The sequence below is a fragment of the Echeneis naucrates genome, chromosome 6 (genome assembly GCF_900963305.1).
Source record: "Echeneis naucrates chromosome 6, fEcheNa1.1, whole genome shotgun sequence".
Taxonomy (NCBI): domain Eukaryota; kingdom Metazoa; phylum Chordata; class Actinopteri; order Carangiformes; family Echeneidae; genus Echeneis; species Echeneis naucrates.
The window spans coordinates 15,766,344-15,782,588 of record NC_042516.1 but is presented as its reverse complement, the minus strand read 5'-3'; the positions used below and the strand labels follow the sequence as shown (position 1 = coordinate 15,782,588).

Here is a 16,245-nt window from a genome sequence, read left to right as displayed (position 1 = left end):
GTTGTGGGTCCTCTAGATTTTAACCAGCTGCCAAACAAGATTGGATGTGAATCATAATAATTTACATTAACATTCATCTCAATGCAAATAGATACTCTTCAAATAACACTTACATGTCCCTCCTACCAGCTCATCTACTTGCAGGTCTAAAAAAAACTCCAAAATGAATGATATACTCCATTCATCTTCATGTAGTGCAGTTAGTTTCCCTATCATGAGCAATAACAATAGCAATGGTATCAAAGAAAATGGGGACGTTATTCTTTAAACTGCTGAATATAAAATTGACATGTATGGTAAAAGTAAATGCATTGAATTTAAATCCCTCAAGCACACTAATTCCTGCAGTCATGTTTTAGTTAAATGTGGCTAATCCTGACTAATGCTTGTGCATTTTATTTATTTTGTGGTGTTCACCTTGTAGTAAACATAAGTCAGTCCCAAATTTCAGTCACCCAACACTCTCCAATCCACCCCCTATCAGTGCAAAATCCATGTGACTGCTTCACTCATCCACAGCAGGTTTGGTACAGTATAAATGTGTTGCCTACTGCCATCTTGTGGAGCGAGGAGTGATGAGTTGTACATAGCCGTTTATACTAAGTGTAGTGGTAATAGTAGTGTAAATTTAAAGGACTTAAAACCTTTTACTATGTCAGCGCAATCTGTTCAATAACATATTAAGCCTTTAATGACGTTTATTGGTATATAAACTACATCCTGAAATCCTTATACTCCAGAGTGATATGAAATTCACATTGGCCATAAAAGCTAAACTATAAAACTTTAATATTGACTTTGGCAGTTGTTGCTTTTACGCATGTTCAGAGACTGGCAGTTTGTACCATCTTCTGCATATTGCAGTGGGTAACTTTGAATCAGAAATGAAAGGGAAAGCAAATGATTACACTTAAGGTTTATTCATTGCTGAAATATAATCAACTACTGACTTCTCAGTAAATAATGTGATAGAAATCTACTAAAACTATCATTTTTCTTTAGAAGAAAACAAAACAAGGTTTGACAGGGGTATGAATGTTTCATATGTGAATAAAGTGACAAGATGTACTTAAAACTTAATTTTCCTTTAGAAGAAAAAAAAAGGCTTGACAGTAAAAATATGATTGCAACTCAGCAAAAAGTAAAGGTAGAAGGGATTAAGTATAAGATTGGCATGAAGACTGATTGGGTTACACACATTTATACATGTAATATTAGTTTTGTTTCTATTATGATAGGTCCTTGTCTTTAACACACTGTGAAGTACTGTAGAAATAATCACTGCTAAAAAGAGCATACAAATAACATGAGATAAACATGTGTTATAGTCCACTTGTTTAACCTGTTTTCAATCTCTTGGTATAAAAGCTAAGAATATCTCAAATAAAAGAATTAAAGTGAACATAATAAGCAAGGCTTTTTGTAAGTTTCTTCGATTTGGCAGGAGAGGGATCCTTATAATGTCAATTACCAGCAACTTTGTCATTTTATCTATATGTGATTAAATCACAAGGGAATATAGAGTAACTTTCAAATTAAGTTTACACTACAAACTTCTGGGGATATACTGAATAAACCATCACATACTGTAGGAGTGATTTCACAACCTCAGCAAAAAACTTTACCAGAGAACAAACATGCACTGACAAACTATCAACAAAGGTCTTTGTCCCCATGTCCCTACTCCTAATAAATGCACTTTACATCTTAAAAAATCCTCAGAGCCTCTACGTGAACAACAACAAGACAAAGTACACAGCAGAGACGTTTATCATACAGCAAAAAGTGTTGCGGGGATTCTAGTTATGGGGAAGATACATTAGCAGGTCATTTCACCTAAACTTGTCTATTAACTGCACAGTGTCAGCCAAGCAGTGTCAATGCACTTAAGGGGTTAATGATCCTATGCAAACAGTCTTTGTAGACACCTTCCAATACAAACTGGAAGAATTTCTGGTGATATTATATAGGATGCTCTACAGTAGTAGTTAACACACTCATTCTAATAGTCAGCAGAATAGATGCCAGAGACATGAGGCAAATTCTCCTTAAATCAGCATTTGCCTTTTCATGTCCATTTTTTCATCACTTTCCCATTTCAGAACTGAAATATCCCTCTTTGATGCCATTCAGATAGCAGGATGTTCAGTATCTGTATGGTCCCTGTAGGAATGGCATTTCTTCCTGACCTTCGCAGGTCTGTCTCTCTCCTGGTCTCTTTGAAAGCTTCAGCCTCTTAGCATCTCCTCTCTGCAGTCCCTTAGCCCTGCGGCGGCAGGACACCTTGTGCCTGTGGAGAAGCGTGGCATTCCAGAAGCGAGAGGAGCAACGTCGGCAGGAGAAAGTCCCTCTGGCACGATGGGAGGCCCGATGGACGAAGGCTGCCAGAGGCCTGTGAGACTGCTTCCCACATACACTGCAGCTTAGCCGCTCCTGAGTGGTTGAGGCTTTTTGTGGGTGTTTAACTGCCATGTGAACGAGCAGTCCCGCTTTACGGGAAAACACAGAATTGGGGCATATAGGACAGCCAAAACGCTTCACAGGGACCTTGAGAGATGACAGGATCTGCACCTTCATTCCCCCAGTGTTGACAAGCTTATACCCACCACCACCTGATCCTCCTCCACGCCTAATTGTCAAACGAAGAGAGCCTTGTTTCTTATTCAATTGCCCTCTTATAGTACAGCTTATCTTTTTCTTCTTTTTGCTTCCATCAAATCTGTCTAAATCTTGGGATTCCCATTTATTTTCCCTCCAATCTGTCCTGTCGGACTTTTTTTTTTTCTTCTTGTAGCGTCTCATTTCATTGTTTGATAACTCAATGCTGCATTCAAGGTGTTGGTGGGACTGGGTACCTGACTGATGATGAGGATGATGGTGGGAGTGGTGATGATGGTGATGCAGATGATGATGTTCAGTGGAGGGCAGCTCCGTGAGAGGCTGGAACGGGGCTGTAGTGTGAAGCGTGCGGCTACGTGATCCAGCTGGGTATATATGCTCTCCTTTCACCCCGGCTGGCGAGTGAGAGTGCTGGGGGGGCATAATTGTGGAGTTTGGAGGCAGAGGCTGGGAGTAAGATGGGGCGTTAGAGGCTGAAGACTGGGCTGCTGCAGCATCATAAAAGAGTGGGGAGTAACCAGCTGGAGGTTGCGGGGGTGGCTGTTGGTGGCTATGAGTGACGACACTAAGACCCTGCTCTCCATGGCCCTCTGTGGAAGGTGCCATCTGTAGCAGGACATTGGTGGCAGCCTCACTCTCTGATGCTGACTGATTAACATCACTCCCACCTCTGTTGTCTCCTGCCCCACTGCTGCCTTCTTGTGGGTTAGATGGCTCAGTGCGGGTCATCCCGTGCTGTGACTGCCTATGTCGTGTGAGGCTGTTGGAGTAGGCAAATGCTTTCCCACATACCTCACAGCAGAAGAGCTTTTCACCCCCACCTTCATGAACTGTTTGGTGATGGGCAGTCAGATGGAAATGATGGCGGAAAGACTTCCAGCATATAGCACAGGTGTAGAGCCGAGGTGGAGGCTGTGGCTGGGGTGGGGGTGGAGGATGTGGCTGAGGGTTGGTGTCTTGAGGCTTGACATCTTGGGAGTAGGAGTAATAGGAGGAGGTGCTTGGTGCTTGGTTCTGGCTCCTGTCTTGGGCCACGCTACATTGAGGGTTTGGGTTAAAGCTGTTTAGGTTCTCCGTAGCTGGTGTTGTGGGTACCTCTTCCAGCTCACCTTTCTGGTGGAGCTTGCTGTGCCTTCTGAGACTCTGGGAGTAACCAAACTCTTTTCCACAGATGCTGCATTTGTAATTCTTTGCCCCAGAGTGGACTGTTTGATGCTTGCTAAGGTGAAAAGCCTCTCTGAAATACTTTCCACAAACAGTGCAGTGATGGGGCTTCTCTCCAGTATGGATGCGGTCATGCCTACGGAGGGTCTCACGACGTGCAAATCCTTTACCACAGACACTGCAGAGGTGAGTGCGTGGAAGCCCACTGGGCCCCATCCTGGGGGTGTATTGTCTGCGTTTGGGGGGCTGTCCACCAGCTGCAGGATCTTTCTTAGCTCGGGGTTTGCGAGGACGTTTTGGTTTGGATGTAGGATTCTGTGGGTTGCTGCTCATTGCCTCTTGGCTTCCACCACCTCTGAAATTTTTATCCATACCAGAAGTAGATGAAGGTGAGCCCAGAGGACCTAAACCAAGACCACCTAGCAGACCTCCTATGATGTCTCCCCTATCATCCCCTCTATTTCCACTGTTACTAGCTGCTGTTATGGCAGAGATTGCATTATTGACAGAGCTAGTGACATCATCCTCTGAGTCATCCAGTAGAGAAGAAAGGGGCAGGTGGGGCTGTTGCTGCGGATGGTGGTGCTGGTTGTGGCTCTGTGAGTGTGGATGCAGTGTTGGGGCCAAGGGTGCCTTTCTCAGAGCTGGGCCCGCCATCCCACTTCCACAGGGGGAGGCACCAGAGTAGCATGGAGATGGATTACCTTGAGAACGGTGGTCATCATGGTAGCCTGTGTAACGATTCCGAGAGTAGTCAGTGGGGTATTTACCATCTGTTCTGTCCCTGTCATTTGAATTCCCTCCCCTTCCAGATTGAAATAGACCATCACATCCTAAACCTGATTTTGGTTCTCCTTCCCCCACAATGATAACACCATCTTCTTCCTCAGTTTTCCCATAAATAACCCCTCTATTGCTCTGATAAGTTCCCCCTCCTCCATTACCTCCTCCACCCCCTCCCCCGATTCTGTCCTCACCATCAGTTCCTGTCTTGCTGCCCCGTTGTTTGGGTCCCCTACCTGGCTTGCCGCAGGTGCCTGAGGCAGCATGGTTGAGTAGAGAGGTGCTCTCACGGAAGGCACGACCACAGGCAGGACATCGGAATGGCTTTTCCTCATGTATCTTCTCATGGCGTGTCAGTGACTCTCTACGATTAAAAGCCCGAGAGCAGGTGGAGCAGCCATATGGGCGGGCTGATGAGTGTATAACACCATGTTGCAGGAGGTGCCCTTTTTTCTTAAAGCCTTTGCCACACTCAGGGCAATGAAATATTTTGTCTGGGCTAGGACAAGAATTGGTTGTGGGGTGGGAAGTTTCTTGGGTCGAATGGGGAAGGCTTGGGTCAGACTGTGTTTTAATGTGAACAGGGTTTGGGCCAGTAGTGGCAGTATTGCTAGTACCTGCTGTGGTTGGCTCATGCATGCGCAAATGCCTGCGAAGGCTCGAAAGGTGAGGGAAGCTTTTGCCACACTCCCCACAGCTATAAACTGGCTCTGTATCTGACTCTGTGGGGTTGGGCTGCATTGAGCTCTGGTTATCAGATTTTGAAAGGTGAGAATCATTAGTAACCAGTACTGAGGCAGCAGTGGAAGAGGGAGCAGAGGAGGAGGAGGAAGACACTACTGATGATGATGAAGATGATGAGGCAAGAAGGGATGATGGGTCTCCACCCATGCTTGACATACCAACCCCACTCCCAATTAAAGCTGGAGGCTGCCCGTGACTCATCCCCCCATTACTACTAGAGCTGGGATTACCGCTATGGCTATTATGGCCATGATTGCTGCTGCTAGTACTGCTGCTATCAGATTTTCTCTGTGGCAAATAGCCAGCCATAGCCTTCTTCCTCCTACTGCTGCTGCTACCACTACTACTACTTCCACCTCCGGTGCTTTCCCCTTTACCGTCATCCTTAGATAACGATAAATGAAGTGGCAAAGGGAGGGGCAAACCTGCCTCCTGTTGCATTAGAGAAGCTATCTGATTTGATGAGAGTACAGGGATACCCTGGAAGTCAAAGCCACCAAGGGATGAGGGTTGGGAGCCTGGGTGTAGCGGATGGTGAGGGTGAGAATGAGAGTGTGGATGAGAAAGGGTGTGAGGTGGAAGCTGTTGTTGCTGGGGAGTCTGCTGTGGGTTTTGCTGTGGCTGGGGAGTAGAGTGGCCATGTGAGTGAGAAGAATGCAAAGCAGGAGGTGGGGCGAGGCTAGTACTAGGCTCCCCACCTGTCTGACTTAAACCAATCCCTAAGTGGTTATGAGTTCCCTGTTGAACAAGAAATTGCTCTAAACTAGCATTAGCAGGCACCCCAGAAAGGAAATACTGATTAGCAGCTAACATGCAACTAAATTGTTGGTGAAGGCTCCGTGCATCAGACTGGGCCCCAACCAACTGGTGTCCCAATGAGCTGACTGCACTGCTGCTGGAGGGGTTATTAGAGGTGGCCACAGAGGTTGAAGGGGAGGGAGAGGAAGAGGAGGGACCAGGTGATGCTTGGGGGACAGAGAGGCCAGGATGCAGAGGAGGAGGGGGTGGAGGTGCTGATGTTACTAATCCTCCTAATCCCCCAGCACTCCCACTACTGCTACTTCCCCCAGCAAAGTGCTCAAACCGGCCTACACCTGGGTGTAACTGCTCCTGTGCTAGTGCTGCCTCAGACGGGTGGAAAGAGCGCAGGAACTGTGGGTAGCCTGAAGAATGGCTTGAGCTGCTGCTGCTCATCTTGCTTGACTTTGAACGAGAGCTCTGAGATGAGGAAGGCTGTTGTTGTAAAGGTGGGGGAGGAGGGGCACTCATCTTGGCAAAAATGGAGGCAGAATCAGAAAAGGCGTTACCTCTAGACCCCTGCAGGGGGCCCAAGCCAAGTCCAGACAGAAGCGCTCCAGAAGACTCAGCCTGCTGCTGCTGCTGCTGCTGGAGTTGATGCTGGTGAAGTTGCACTTGCTGTTGATGCTGTAGTTGTCGATCTAAGCCAAGGCCTTTGAACTGGTGGGCCTGGTGCCCACTTAACATCTCTATAATGTCCAGATTGTATTTTCCAAATTGGAACATTTCCCACTCACTGGCACATGGGGGTGCAGGCGCCAAACCTCCAGCGCTAGGAACGGCAAGAATGATCCCACCACTGACTGGTGAAAGACAAACTAACTTTACCCTAAGGGTGAGGTTATGCTACTTTTATCAGAACTACTTGAATGTCAGCTAATGCCTTAAGTTCGTTTCTCCAGATGTTTACTTCTGGTGCTGTTACTCCCTCTTGATCATCCACCGCTCACACTCTACTTCCAAAATGAGTGGGGTAACCAGGAAGATGAGTTTATGATCAAAGGCTATAAGTGTCTTTTTGATAAGTAGATGAGTTCCACCTAATTTCAAATAGCTTAAAATAGCTATTAGAATAGCTAAAAGCAGTTCAAATGACTTTCTTCTTGTTTCCTCTCAAAGTTACAGCGTTGACATTTTCCTTCATCTAAGCAAGATTCCTCATCCGTGTTCAGTCAAGAAGTTCCTATAGCTGCAAAAAGAAATTCAAAACAGACATAAAAGTCATAGAGGGGATTTTACAATGTTTCACTGAATTGCCCTAGAACATTAACTTAAAGGAAAATAAGCCTTAAATTCATAATACGATGTCCCCCGCTTTAAGGTGAATCATTAAGTCTTAATACATACTGTAACATTAGGAAAATGTAGGACTATGCTCCCATGGCACATAATTATAAATATAAATTTACTAAGTGAAGTCCAAGAGACATTAAACTTCAACGAGATGATGTTAAGCAAAATATTTCTGACACAGAGTTTAAATTATTTTTCTTCATCTAAACATCGATGACCAACCAAAAATTTAATTTTTGTTATTACTAGATTTTTATTTTTTCTACAATTTGCCTACCAAAGCTATTGTATCATTGCGACCCATTTGGGGTCATGATCTTTACATGAGAAATGTGACATAAATTTGAAATTACAGCAGAGAAACATACAGCAGAGAAACTACATAAACATACTTTACTCAGTGTATCATACTACTACCTTGAAAGCCATTTCAACACGTATATGTACATATTCAACAATTTATATTTCATAATAACTTACCATGATGGATTTCTACAGGATTGCAGCACAATCAGAATTGTTGCATGAATGCCAATTCTTTGTTTTTCTTTAGGTCCATATTTACTATAAAGGCAAAAGTTATTTTCACCATTCTTACTGTTTATACCAGGTTTCTGCCACATAGGCAATCAATGGAGGCAAAGGTTACTTTTTCATCGAAGCTGCTTAGAAGGTTTAATACAATATTGAACACTGGACTACCTCCCCTTTTGGCTTCTATATGCTGCAAGAGTACTGTGATGTACAGTAGCTCAAATATTTATTTCGGAAGTGGCACACACTGAAGACAGTGAGGCATGGCACTGTTGTTTGCAAACTACATTATATGGCAAATGTCTTGCTTTTGTGTAAATGCATGCGAATGTTTGCATGCGTACTTAATTGGTTATTTGAATTTACCCACACTTCTTACACTAGCGGCTTCTCTGCTACAGTTGACCATTCGTGACTGGTAACCACAACAAAGTTGACAGTTTTTCCCACTAAACAATTTGTGTTAACAGGCAATCCAATATATGAGCAAAGATGCATTTGGAAGGCATTTGCCAATTTGCAGTCAATAAAATAACAAACGATAAGACGTGTTTCAGACAGAGTCAGGAAAAAAAAAAAGAAGTCAGGCTGTATACAGTGTTTTTGGCTTTTATTTATTATTCTCTGCTCTGACGAACATGTCTTTGCAGGTTTTGGGTTTTTAATGTTGCACAGTGTTTGCCCTCAGGGTGTGTACAACATTTTAGTGTACAACAAAATCAACCATCATAATGGTAGAAAATAAAACAAGCTGGGTTGACAAAAATAATGACTGGTGGTTGAGAATATAGCTCAGTTTAGGGAGCTACAGTGTCCTGTGTTTTCCTTTTGAGCAATGGCATATGTATTAATAACCACACACCAGAGGGAAATTATACTGTGTTAGAATGAAGGTCAAACTGGTGATTATTTTCATCCTTGTTTTGAACTTAGGATAGCTCCTTTTCTTGTCCAGACGCGAATTATACTTGCACTGCTGACTTTTTACTCTTGCCTTGTTTCATTTGTCTTAATTTATTACCAGGCTGACTAAAGAAGATTAAAACATTGGATTCAGCCAGTTTTGGTTTTAGTCTAAATATCTGTAAAAAAAAAAAAAAAAAAAAAAAAAGATGGGATTTTGCCTATTTCTTAAATGTTAATTATTTGCAGTGGGTTGAGGTAGACATAATGGGGTTAATAACACAGTCTCAGGTGCTGTGTCTTACCTGATAATATGCCAAGTACAACTATATAGTTAAATACATTCATACTGCACATACTTCCGATTGGTTTCACTTCATTATGTACATTTATAAATATGAAAGCACTAGGCTACTTTGTGGTCAGACACCACAGTATGTTGCTTTGTACTTATTATTAAATAAATCTACATCAAATCCAACACTAACGCCTAAGAATACTATGGTCATTTTATGGGAATGAACTACACACTCACTTTCCTGCACCTCATGGCCAAAAAAATGTGAGAATAGGAGATGGAAATATAGTATTGTGCATCATTGCTAAAGTGCATAAAGCTAAGTTGGTGCTCGCGTTATATATAAAAACAACAAATCACAATATTCAACTAGTCCGAAGCCTGAAAGTGCACAGAGTACAGCAGAATCACTTACTTTGGCTCTCATTTTGCTCACCTCGTATAATCTTACCGTTTCCTCTAATCGATGCGATGAACCTAGCGGGGAGTGAGTGAGCTCCCCTGGCAGATGAGGGAGATAAGCTATCGCATATTTGACTGCCTCTCATTTTAATGTAAATCAGCAATCCTGTGAAGAGGGACACAAATGCGCAAATTAACATCGGAATCACACACACTGCACAATGTAAACATGAACAGTACGTCTCGGGGCGCAAGTAATAACGGATGCACTTGAGGAGGCATCCTGTAATAGTATTGGCTAACATTTGGAGGAAGGGGGAAAAAAAGGAAAACATTGGACGCGCTTGGATGCAAAACTTCACGGTTCTCCCGTTGCATCATATTTTTACACCGGCTCGGCGTGTTCAGCGATTTCGGTGCCGCACGCAGTCCAGAAAAAAGCCTCCTTTGCACGGTAGCTAACGTTAGCCGACGATCCCAAAAGCGCATTATTATGAGCGAGCCGACCTCCGTTTAACATTAACGGCGCTAACGTTAGCATATACATCTGCGTAAGCCTATATCGGACAAATGTTTACCTACGCATCCAGCGGCGGGCCCCGGTTGCAGATAGATGAGGCCTGTCACGCCTTCTTCTGGCTGCCTAGCTAGCTCTCACCGCTACCATTTCTGCGTGCTGTTTTCCAGTCGTTAGCCAGAGCCATTTTCACTGATGCTGAGCTGGGTGAGCGCGGACTCGGTGCCCCCCAGAAACCGACGCCGACGGATCCGCCAGCCGCCTCCTCGCCATTTGATTTCGACACTTTGCGCCGACAGGGAGCTTTTTTCTTGTTCGTGTTCTGTTTTTCTTCTTTTTTGCCAAATATTTCGACGGCCGAGGAGGATTTGGATGGTCGGTGATAATATTTTTGGGTAAAAGTGAGTGACGTGTGCTCCCTTAACATCGGTCCTTTCCGGCCCTTGTAATATTTCCGGGTAGCATCAGCGGGGCTCGCGACTGATTCACCGTTTGGTTACACACCGGCTGAAAACGGGGGAACCACAAAATGCCCACAGTTGTTGCACATTCACACAAACACAATGCCCATTTCACTACAACGCTCCTGTTTGTGATTATAGGAAAAGTTGTGGGAAGGTCAAGGAGTTTTCCCCGGGCTGCTGGACGGCTGATACATTAGGGGCCTATTACACTGCAGGCTCTAATTTGTTATTAAAAAAAAAAAAAAAAAAGACAATACATTTCACGAAAAATTAAGATTTTTTTCACTCGGTGATTCATTTTTCTACCAAATTATACACAATCTGTTCATTTGGGGTTACGCAGTTCAAACACTGAAATGTAAGACAGTGAAAACTTCCCTACTGTCTTGTTCTGTATGAGATCTCAGACTGACTCCATCAGGTCGGAAATGGGGCTCATCTGCTGCTGGACACTTTATTCTTTTTGTCTCTGAAGAATGCTCTGTGTCTTTGGGTCGTTGGTATGATAAAGTGATTTTTGTACCTACCTCTGACTGTCTTCCACAGAGATTATAATCTCGATTCAAATATGTTCTTTGCATCTCGTGTGTGCAGGGAAGATAAAGATTGGACTGTATGATGGTAGTTTAGTATATCATGGTGAATTCAGAGCACATCCTTTCATATAGTAGTCCATCTGGAATGATGCTTACACCATAGACATATGTGTATGTCCAGTCAATCAAAATGTATTCTCATATATTTGTAAGAAACATTAATGTTAAAGTGTCTTTTAGTAGAAAAATATTATTATGAACTCTACAGCACAACCAGGTTTTTTTTTTTATTCAGGTGTTTTGTTGTTGTTGTTTTGGGGCTGTCTGACTTTGCTTTAACCTTTTGTGAACTATTTCATACTAACTAAGTATGTGTAGGTTGCTTAATCCCAAACAATAAGAGTTTCTTTTATTCCCCCTCCCCCCCCCCCCCCTTTTTTTTTTTTTTTTTTGCAGGAAATAGATTTTTAAGGAGCAAAGTATAAAATATAACTTTTTATATGATATTAGCATATTTGTTAGATATGCCTAATTAAAGTATAGGAAACTTCTGGCTTCATTTTCAATGGTAATTCAGTCACAGACTCTTCAGTAACCATTAACTAACTGATGATATATCATCACTTACATCAAACATTTGACTCATTTACCCCAATTGCAGAGATACGAGTAAGTTCAGATCACTTATTTTTATGGTAATGGTAATCATGCACATAGTTAGGGTGCATATCAATGAACAATGCCGTGCACAGAGCATACGGTTCTGGGTAATCAAAAGGATTGTTCAGATATACATATATTTGAATATTAAACAATATTTTCTTCAAACACTGTGTCTTTATGTCGTATAAGGTGCTCACAAACTGATATGATAAAATGGGTTTTCACTCAATAGATATAATTCCTACATATGAATTATGGAAGGTGTTGGACTGTGTGGGGAGGATATCAGCCATGATACTACCTGAAAATAATTTTAATTTCATTTCATCTTTATTCTCCTTCCTCCACTAATCCAAAAATATTCTTTTGTAAGGGTTTTGATGAAATGCACACAAGAGGAAGCATCATTAGCATTTTGTCCTGAGCTGAGGAGCCTCTGAACCTCCTGGTGGTGAAACTAGTAAATTACAGTGATTGTATCGAGACAGCCAGAACCCAAATTGAACACATTTTTGTGCCCTTTTTGTTCATTCTTTAAAAAAATATATTCTCTATCAGTGTCACCATCTGTTCTTTCATTTAAGCCTTTATACATCTCAGTGCAATAAATGTATTCACATGAGGTTTTAAATATGAGTAAGGATCCAGCAGTTACAGTGTAATATAACTGATGGTCGCGAGCTGTGAATTATACAAAGACAATTTCACCTTTTCATTTAAATTAAAGTACACTTGTTCACTCCCACTGGTGCTGTATAGCTTATACAATATCTCACAGCCTGACCATGAGGGATTTTATCCCAGACAGGCTCTGTGTGCTCACTAACCTACTGAAGACTAAAAGGCTTTTTGTTAATATAGAGCTTTCGCTTCTGGTTTGAACCTTAAAAGCAATAATAATTGTACTTGTTATTATTTTTAGAATCGCAGTTTCATAACTATGTTAAAACCATCTGTCTCAAAACTATGGCTGTCTATACAAACATGTCTGTCTGGTGGGTCATATAATAGACAAATGTCTGACTTATGTCTTGGTTGGAAACTTGCTGAGTAGGATGTTAAAATAACAGAACACTAGTCAGCCTGACCTACGATACAAAAGTGTCAATAAACAATAACAATCACTTCTGGCACAAAATGCTGTAGAATGAGCATTAATCAAGTAATAGGTTTTGAATTTCTATTTCAATTTTCTGCAACTTTTTACCTGCTGCCAACCACAGCTGTAAAATGCAATATACATATGACTATTGTAGTATTAAGTCCAGCAGAATAAAACTCAAATCAGTTTTGTGTTGTAGGATCATTTTATTTTTGGTACTTAGTGATACATGCTAACATTTAAGTAAAATTTGTACTGATACTTGCAGAAAGATTATATTACTGAAGGATCTGGATACTTTTTTTCCCAAATCCAACAGGTCATTTCTTCCCATCTTCTCTGCTTAAACAGAGGACTACATAATTGGTTTATCTGGTATATATCAGATCAATAAGGGCCCGAGTTGAATTAGATCATGGCAAATTAATCCTACTCAAGATTCTGTTAATTGATTCCACAATGCTCATTGTGGAATCAATGACCAGGCTCTCTCTGACGTGTGCTATGTTGATCAGACTATCCTTCTCTTTCAGAGAGTTGAATCTATTGAATTCCAAAAAAATGGTGCCTTAGACTGGAAATATTGAACATGGTATTCAGGAATTTTTAAAGGGACAGATGAAAATTACAGAGGTAATGGGGGATTTCATTTATTCATAAAGTACTGTGACTGAAAAAGAAGCTTAAACTCGCACACATAAATTCCTGAGTTTAGTAAAAAAAAAAAAAAAAAAGATTGTTCATGAGCAATCTTGGAAGAAATGTCCCACACACATAAGGACAAAACTTTTTTTTTTCCCACCAACTTTATTATACAAATTCTTGGTAAGTCCATGTCGTATCCAAGGGGGTCAATGCATTGAACAATAACAAAAGGGTCTTTTTGAAATTTACAAGCATGAAAATAAATCCATGAATTTCATGACTGGAAACTCTCCTTGCCCATATAATTGACTGTAATGCTTTACATTTCAGGTGGCCACAAACCATGCTCATTCTAAATGAATTCATAATGGTCAAATCACACACCATATTCATTCATTTCCCTCTGAAAACTAGCCTTTTTAGCTCACTTGCCTGTATATTAGTTCTCGGTTGTGAAAAAGAAATAACTCTTGTAGCCGTGTAGGATGCTACAACAATAGAGAGACAACAAAATGTTATGAGTTTGGCACTGTACAATTCATTAAATACTAACACATAATTTGTTGAATTCTCAAATTAATGTCAAAGAGATCACTGAAAATATTCTGATTGTACTAGCTATACAAAATACAATACTTCCACAAATTAGATTAACCATTTATAAAATTGTGAAAATGGAGTTTCGATGGATATGGCTTGTGAGATATTACAGACTTTGCTACAGACCTTTTGTGGCTCTATTAAAAAAAATCTAAAACTACTGTGTGTCATCTGTCCTAATTCCCTGAAAAAAACACTGCACTTAAAAGCATCCAGGTGTCTTTCTCCATCCTTTTTAATAAACATTCACCCGAACACACATACATTATGGCATCATGGGTTTTGTGTGACCAACCCATTATATGTTATTGGACCAGGCAACCGCAGTGATGACAGCAGACTGTTCCTAGTATGGTGACGTAACCAACTCCTGGCCCATCCCAAACTCATCTATACCTCACTGTCTGTTGCAACACCATCATCTACACAAACACGTTTAGAAGGGTGCAGATTTTTTCAATAGATGTTTTTGTACCAGAGCGGAAACCTAAGTAATCACTTGAGATCAAGAAGTCATAAGGCCGATGTCTGGGCAGAGTACATAAACTGGAAAATTGGCCATGTAAGCATAGATGACCCTAAAATCCAGGCATACTGTAAATGCCTCTCAATGAAATGTAGCTGGCATGCATCAAGATTTGGAATGTTTTTAAAAACTTGAATTTATGACCTGATGTATGAAAAACCAGCTAGTCATGAGAATGCTAGTTATCTAAAAACAATAAACACTTAAATCCCACAAAGGAAAAGAACATCACATCATAAGATAATTGTTAATAATAACCATAACAGTTATAATAATTATTAATAATAACACTCCATCATATTCAGAACAACTACATTTAGCACTGTGTATAGGAAGATTGTCCAAATGAATTCTGTTTCTGTTTATCAGCGTTTCATCTCAGTGTCCTTCCACATGACTGAACAAAAACTGAGCAGTGACGCGTTCCTTCTTTGATCGCCGTAATTACCTCCGATTTCTGTTGATAAAAAAAAAATCGTCTCTCAGTACAATACCTCGACATACCGATCAGTCACACTTTCAGCCGTGCTGTACAGAATGTAAACCTTGATGACATGATACAAAGGTGTCTTGTATCTGGTGCAAATATCAGGGGATAGATTTGTGCAAAGTTTTCTCTCCGTGATTCTCTTTGAACTGTGCTTAAATTGCTCTTGTTTTTTGTACACATTAATACTCAATACATCATGACAATATCAACACAAAATCAAGAGAAAGAGATAGCATTTTATATGGACCACAGATATCACATACTACAGTATATAGGATAGGATAGCCCTTAGTATTGAAAATAAGCGTTATTGATGATGTTTTTTTTTTTTTTTTTTCTCTTTTTAATTTTTTTTTAACTCACACTGGCTGAAGTGCGTTATGATACAGCAAAGTCTTCGTCATTAGAATGGGAAGGGCTTCCTAACCACCCGAGTCTCTTATGGCATAAAGAGCCATGCAGGAGAAGGCTTCAGGTTGCCCCATTGCTCCTGACTCAGAGGTTTTTTGGCTCGCTCTTAAGCCAATCCTTTGACTGTACAAAACATCGCTGACTTGTTTAATCTGTCACCTGGTGAGAAGAATAAAATGGTGATTGTCAGACCAGCTTCTTCTGTGGTTTTTTCTTTGTATCTCCACAAATGGCTTTGAAGGACAATTGTGTAAGTGCAACCTCTGTGTCATGATCTATTCATTTGTGCTCTGTAGAAAAACCTTTGCTCCTCATACACAACCTATGTTAAAGTTTCCTTTTTATTGGTAAATTGAACATACAAGTCTGTTCTGTAATCTCTTGACTCTTCTGTGTTTGTCAAGAATTTTAGTCAATATTGTGGTGGATGGCTCTATATCATTTGGTAACCCAACGTTTTTATAGTTATTTCCTGATCAATAGATAGGAACACTAAGGAAAACTCACCCATGATGCAATCTAACATCAGCTTACACTCCTGTAGCGTAACAGTGACCAATGTGTGAGGTCCTCTGGGGATTAGATCTAAGGTCACATGGAAAACTAGGCAACCCAAGCATGAGATTTGTAAACTGGGTATGTCCACAGAGTCAGGCAGCTGTGCTCCTCCCCCCTTGTCCATTTATTCACAAGGGAAGCAACAAAAAGCAGTTCTGTTTCCCCGTGTCAGGATGAGGTTGGTTCAGCAGAGTA

The 16,245-nt window shown here is 41.3% G+C and overlaps 1 protein-coding gene across 6 annotated transcripts; it reads right to left on the bottom strand.

Annotated features, from left to right (window-relative positions):
* Positions 1 to 885: 885 nt before the first annotated feature.
* Positions 886 to 10,517, bottom strand: LOC115044729 (gastrula zinc finger protein xFG20-1). 6 transcript variants are annotated; one of them, XM_029503921.1, is made up of 4 exons: positions 10,117 to 10,517; positions 9,588 to 9,704; positions 4,803 to 7,297; positions 886 to 4,514 (listed from the first exon to the last, which is right to left on the bottom strand). In XM_029503921.1, exons 3-4 carry the CDS (start codon positions 6,832 to 6,834, stop codon positions 2,146 to 2,148), a joined length of 4,401 nt encoding a protein of 1,466 aa, XP_029359781.1. In that variant the 5' UTR covers positions 6,835 to 7,297; positions 9,588 to 9,704; positions 10,117 to 10,517; the 3' UTR covers positions 886 to 2,145. The 6 variants fall into 6 exon arrangements, with proteins under 6 accessions (XP_029359781.1, XP_029359782.1, XP_029359778.1 ...); XM_029503922.1 differs by having other exon boundaries at positions 6,618 to 7,297; positions 10,117 to 10,516; XM_029503918.1 differs by having other exon boundaries at positions 886 to 7,297; positions 9,573 to 9,704.
* Positions 10,518 to 16,245: the final 5,728 nt, after the last annotated feature.